The sequence below is a fragment of the Paramisgurnus dabryanus genome, chromosome 15 (genome assembly GCF_030506205.2).
Source record: "Paramisgurnus dabryanus chromosome 15, PD_genome_1.1, whole genome shotgun sequence".
Lineage (NCBI taxonomy): Eukaryota > Metazoa > Chordata > Actinopteri > Cypriniformes > Cobitidae > Paramisgurnus > Paramisgurnus dabryanus.
Window position 1 is genome coordinate 2,533,907 of NC_133351.1, and position 6,000 is coordinate 2,539,906.

General features: G+C 40.3%; 1 protein-coding gene across 1 annotated transcript in view; it reads right to left on the minus strand.

Moving 5' to 3' along the window:
- The window catches only part of LOC135733591 (voltage-gated inwardly rectifying potassium channel KCNH7-like), a 91,982-nt gene extending 86,518 nt beyond the window's left edge, over positions 1–5,464 (minus strand). Inside the window, exons 1-2 of the mRNA XM_065252344.1 lie at positions 5,071–5,464; positions 4,100–4,330 (exon numbers count right to left, since the gene is read on the minus strand). Of these exons, the coding sequence (XP_065108416.1) occupies positions 4,100–4,330; positions 5,071–5,146 (307 nt within the window). The 5' untranslated portion in view covers positions 5,147–5,464. The remainder of the gene's footprint in view (positions 1–4,099; positions 4,331–5,070) is intronic.
- Between the last annotated feature and the right edge of the window lie 536 nt (positions 5,465–6,000).

A 6,000-nucleotide genomic window follows, 5' to 3' on the forward strand; every position in this document is an offset into this window, starting at 1 on the left:
GTGCGCTCAGCACACAAACCATTTTTACCGTCGTTAAATTAGCATTTAGACCGTGCGCTTTAGACAATGCGCTTAGATTGTTAAAATAGGGCCCAATGTGTGTTGGCAGTGTGTAAACACAACCATCCTACGATGAAAAAAATCCACCCGCTCCTTGTTTTTTTTAAATCCCCATTAAACCAAAGCAGTCTCATCAAACATGCCGTTTTGATTCTCTTATCAATGTGAGGTCACATTGATAAAGCCCCGCCCACTTACAGTCCTGCATTACCATCGTTTCAACCCTCAGCGAGTTGTACTCTGTCCGCTAGATACTATTGTCTCAGACAATCAGATCTATTTGAAGTGAAAGCGCTCACTATGTATGTATGTAAGGAAGGAAGTGAGGAGCTGTAGCTGATTTGCATGTAAATCTATATTAGGGGTTCAAGCACCGGTTTTCCCGTTGTATATTCTGCTAACTGAAATCATTCTCTAAAGATTAAAACATTGCCTCAAACAAGTACTTAAAAAACAGATCTGGAACGCATTTAGGAACAACGGCATCAAGCAAATGTAATGAATTAAACAAATAAACGCACAGCTCATCAGCTTTGTGTGTGTGCTGTAATCCATCATGAGCTGACAGTGAAGTGTTCGGGCACACTGGTGTAACACGGCACACGTGCTGACATCTCCATATGCTTTACAACGGCGTTCTGACATCAGAGCTCATTAACCATAAACCCCTTCATCCATAGCATCCTCGAAAACAAACTCTCTTCACCAGGGAGCTTGACAGTTTTGCAGGACGATCGTGATGACTGCCGCTGAATGAGTCTGGGCTCACGGATGCACATTGATTTGCCTTCACGGTGGCTTAGGGATTGCATATTGATTCGGCGTGAAGCTGTTTGTAACCTTGTTAAAATGGTGTTCGGGGGCTGCAGGTGTCTCATAGAAGTCTTTACGCGAGTCATCTCATGGTACTTTAAAAACGAGGGATTTTCATCAAAAGTTTTGATAGTTTGACAACCGCGTTGTAAGAGGTAGGCAGGATTGCTCTGCATAATTTACAAGTGAATGCAATGAAGACAGTGTGAAAATATGGATTAGGATGTGTGTGTGCGCCCTTATCTTATTTGAATGTTGCAAAAAGCCAATTCAGATCAGCTCATTATTTTAAAGGTGCAGGATCAGTCCTCTTCATTAAGGTGCTTTATCAAATTTAATTACACCTTCTTTATAATTCATATCTTTAGAAGAATAGCCAGAAGTAGGTTGATAAAGGACGGCTGATGTCTCTCTGATACTCGTCTGATGTGATGTATTGTCGTCTGTGTGTACAGGGTGTTGAGTTTCACTCTCGGCTGCTGATAGCTCTCTTTAACCCAAGCTCTAATGATTCCTTAATGAGACCAAGTCTGCTCTCAGATCCAATTTTAATGCCAGTTTAAACGCTGGTTAATAATATCTATATACAGGGGAAATAGCTGTTTAAATGCCCTTCTTATTCACACCCAGTGCTATTCAGTAGCTTTATTCATCTATAACGGCAAAGACAATAATGATTGCACATCTGCTATTAAACAATAGCTTTATATACCGCACGTATTCTCTATCTGAACTTATTCGAATTGTTATAGACCTTCTTTATGAGCAGGTTAAGCCGACTTTGTCTCTTTGTAGTGTCGTTAACCCTTGCGGTACTATACACACTGAAAGCCCTAATGCTGTTTTTTGCTACTCAAAAAGTCAAGCAATCATTACTTTCATTTTGGATCCAAAACTTAACTATTGTTGTTCATTTAGCATATTAACTTACAAAAACATAAACTTAAAAATTCAAGTGCATTTAACTACAAAATGCTGTGAGCATACCCATCAGCCCTTGCACCTGAAAATGTTGAATTATTTAATTTTGGTTAAAGAATAACAACTGATAGGACATATAAACCATTGTTAATACAATTACTTAGAGTTTTAGCCTCTAAGTCATTTAGCAACTTAGGGCGCACTCACACTATCCAAACCAAACCGTGCTCGGGCGCGTTTGACCCCCAAAGCCTGGTTTGTTTGACTAGTGTGATCGCTCTGTACCGCGCCCGGGCGCGGATTGGTTAATCGCGCCGCGGCCGGGTTGCAGAGGTGGACCGGAGCGCAGTTCACTTGGGCTCAGGCGCGGAAAGCTGTGGTGTGAGCGCAATCGCGCCTGAGCGCGATTCAAAAGGTGAAGGCGTCAGTTGGGCGACCGCTCACCTTCATCTGCCTCCGTAAAAACCTTTTGATGCGCGCAGCGGGGTTACGTGAATGTCCGAGCTGCACACGTGACAGATCAATTAAGCAATATGATGACATGTGAGAGGGCTGTCTGTAATCGCGCACCAAACGACTCCGAATAAAAAACACAGACTTATCATTACGGAGGGTTCCAGTGTTAAGAGAGAAATTACTTCCTGCTTTTTTCAAAACAATCGCATCTTAATGACGAAAGCGCGCCTGGACTCGGATCGATAAAAAGTACAGTGTGAGTGCGTGCACCTGGGGGAGTAGGGAGGGGTGACAATCGTGCTGGGGCTTGGTTTGGTTTGGTTTGGATAATGTGAGTGCGCCCTTAAACATCTTGGATGACATGGGGGTGAATAAATGATCAGGATTCTTTATGAAAGTGGAGTAATCCATTAACAATTAAAGTTCAGTCTATGTGGCCCCCTAGTTAAGTGAACTTAAATATAAAAGTTTTTGGTAGACCCATTACTTAATTGAATTGAGGAAATGAGTTTAGCCAACTTGTTGAAGTTTGCAGTGCAGATAAGATATTATATGACTTAAATCACATCAGAAAGATGGTTTATCAATTGTGATACATTATATATCATTTTCATTTACTTTCATGCAATTTAAAAGAAATGTGACTGTTGAAATAAAAGAGCAAAAGTCTGTTAAGTAACCGATAATATGCTGTTTTTAAGTGACTTGACACTTGATTTTCTCCCCTACGTTGTTTTTCTTACAAAAAGGCAGAGTTTCTGGTGCATCTGGATGTTTGCTGGATCTATGAGTAAATTGATGATGATTTTGACAGATCGACCTTTGTTTAACATAGTTTTACAGTAAATTGAGAATGTATGATCATTGCCATATGGCATCTCAGTGCCATAATAGACTAATTGCTGTGTTGCCATATGGCGACTCTGTCGTGCAATGAAATCACACTAATGCATTTCCTCATTAATGGTTTTCATTGATAGTGGCAACCGTTATATTATTGTGATTATTTAATTGTTTAACAATTTTAACACTATAAAGACATGAAGAGGAAACATAATGATGATTTGTGATTCAAGTGTGCAAAAGCAATGTTGGTAACACTTGGTCTATGTGCTTATATACAAGACCAAGTCAAAACAGATGACAATCAAATATTTAAAGTGTTCTAACCGTTATGTCTATGGGATTTTTGATGATCTCCTCAATGCACTTATTGAAGCTATTTTATGTCCAAAAGTCTAATGGGAAAAATCTTCTATCATTAGAACATAATTTGTACTTTAGAGAGTCACAGAGACCTCATGGCTCATCAAACATATTCAGACTTCCGGCTCATTGTCACTAACCCATCTCTCTGTTCAAACACTGCTAACATCGAGAGAGAAAGCAGACGACGATCTCAGCTCTGAACACAGACGCTACCGTGTGTGTTTTCTTTAATCTTGTGTGTTTGAAGAGATTGGAGAGGCTGAGGGCTGAATTTGACTGAGTAGCTCTAGGCGGGTGTAAGGATGCCCACATTAAAGAGTGTGCTTGACTGCACACTTCAGCCGAGATCAGCTTTCCTCCATACTAAATGAGACGCTTACAAGAGAAGAGAAAGAGATCATCTAGTGACACTCTACTCTCATTTCTTTCTCTTTCAAACTTAGCCTACCTAGACAGCATTTTTGACATAATCCTGCAAAGGCTGTTCCTAAAGACAAACGGGGTGTCTATTTTCGTTTTGACAAAATTTAAGTCAGCATTACCTGTATCCTTCACGAAAAAGGCAATCCAAGCTCAGTGAAAAAGTATGAATATGTAAGTACGGTTGACCCAAAAGAAAACCCAAGCAGGTTTGACTCACCATCCTTGCGGTGGTACGTGATGGTCACCTTACGTTCCTCAGACCCCAAGAGTGCCTGGGCCACCTGGGCAATCGAATGTCTCGTTGTTTGTTCTCCATGTAGGAAGTCACATGTACAGGGCTTCTGCATGACGTCCGGCCGTGAGAATCCTGTCATCTCACAGAATGCGTCATTACAGTAAATAATAGCACAGTTCTGGACCCGGGCATTGGCTATGATAAACTTCTTATCTGTAAAGAAACAAACAAGAAGTGCAACACATATTAGTATTAAATGGATGTGGTGTTTGGTATAAACATTTTCTATTTTTTAATACTTTTCATACTTGCCATTGTTTTTCAATATCTTTGTCATTTTATGATTTATAAAATGGTTACATACTATATAAACCTAGATTTATATATGTCGATTTGATATAAAAATGATTAAAATCCTCTTAATGCGTACTGTAGGCTAATCGTTGGACACTCAGCGCGTCTGCGTTATGTGAACACGAGCGCGCTGTCATTCATATATTTCTATAACACTGTGTACGTAAACAATGTGATTTACACGTGTGCCTGGTCTGTAAAGAGCAGATGAATGTTGTCGTGTGCCAGTCTTCTTTATGTTTCCACAGTGAATGAAATCCATTAAGTGAAAGCCTTTGTGTGCTCTTTTCTTTGTTCCTGTCATTTGTCCTAACGCATCTTTAATATCAGATGTAATTTCGCATTTTAAGATTTTTAGATACACTGCGGTGCAATTGTTACTTTATCATTAGTTAGTTTAATAACAGCCTTGTATGAAACAGTAGTCGAGGAACAAAACGAAAACTGAAGATGGATATACAGTAAGGACAAAAAGAGGAGGGGGACTATATTATTTACTTTGCTTAAATGTTTAGACGCGCAACGTATGCATTACTTTTTATATTGAAGACAAATATATTGCTTACTCTGTATATAATATATATGTTTCTTGTACTTACTCTGTCCTTCGAATTTGCGTATTATCATTCCAAGAAAGGTGTTTTGAGGAGCGACATGTCCTCTCCTTACAGGCATGATGACAACAATCTTTAGATGCGCGCAGAAAAAAACCCGCGTCTCTGCGTAAAGTTACCGGCTCTCTGTCTGATCTCTTCACTTTCTGTCGCCTTTTGTTGCTGTTACTCAGACGTTACGGTGTGTTTGCAGTCACATGCGTGTCGGACCCTTGGATGAACTCTTCGCGCCCGACACCGGGATGAATGGGTCGTGAGGGCGACTCGGGTGAGATTCGGGTGATGAAGCATCGCTGTCCGCAGACGGATGGAGTCCTGTGGTGCTGAACGGAAAACTGTGAGGCTTTATTCGGCTTCAGCCGAAACCAAACTCACCCGGGCGCGGATTCAGGCACACTGGCGCTCATTTCGTCGATGATACGTAAAGTGGGCAGAGTTACTGCCCTCGTGACACGGCACACAATTCAGTTTTCCCTGATTAAACAACCAAACATGCAAAGATCAAATCTATTCAAATGTATTTATATAGTGCGTTTAACATTGTGCATCGATGCAAAGCAGCTTTACGGAAATGTTTTAACAATGAAAACTTGAAAAATGAGGCATCACAAAAATTAAGAAACGGCATGAGAATATGCAAGCATGTAAAAGCAAAAAAATCGGTTTGTACAAGAAAACATAACTGAAATAGAAAAAAGCAGTTACCTTTTCATAATAAAAGTTTGAAGTGGTGTTTTTCACAACTTATGGCATTTCTTATCATGTGTCTAGTGCACATGCAGAGATCTGTCCATGGTACTGAACACAGCCCTGATCCGCCCATCACCACTGCAGCCCTAAATGACTACCAGGCCTATATTTTGCAATCTCTTAATACCCCAGCCTTGTAAACATGATGCAAGTTTACTGAATGGG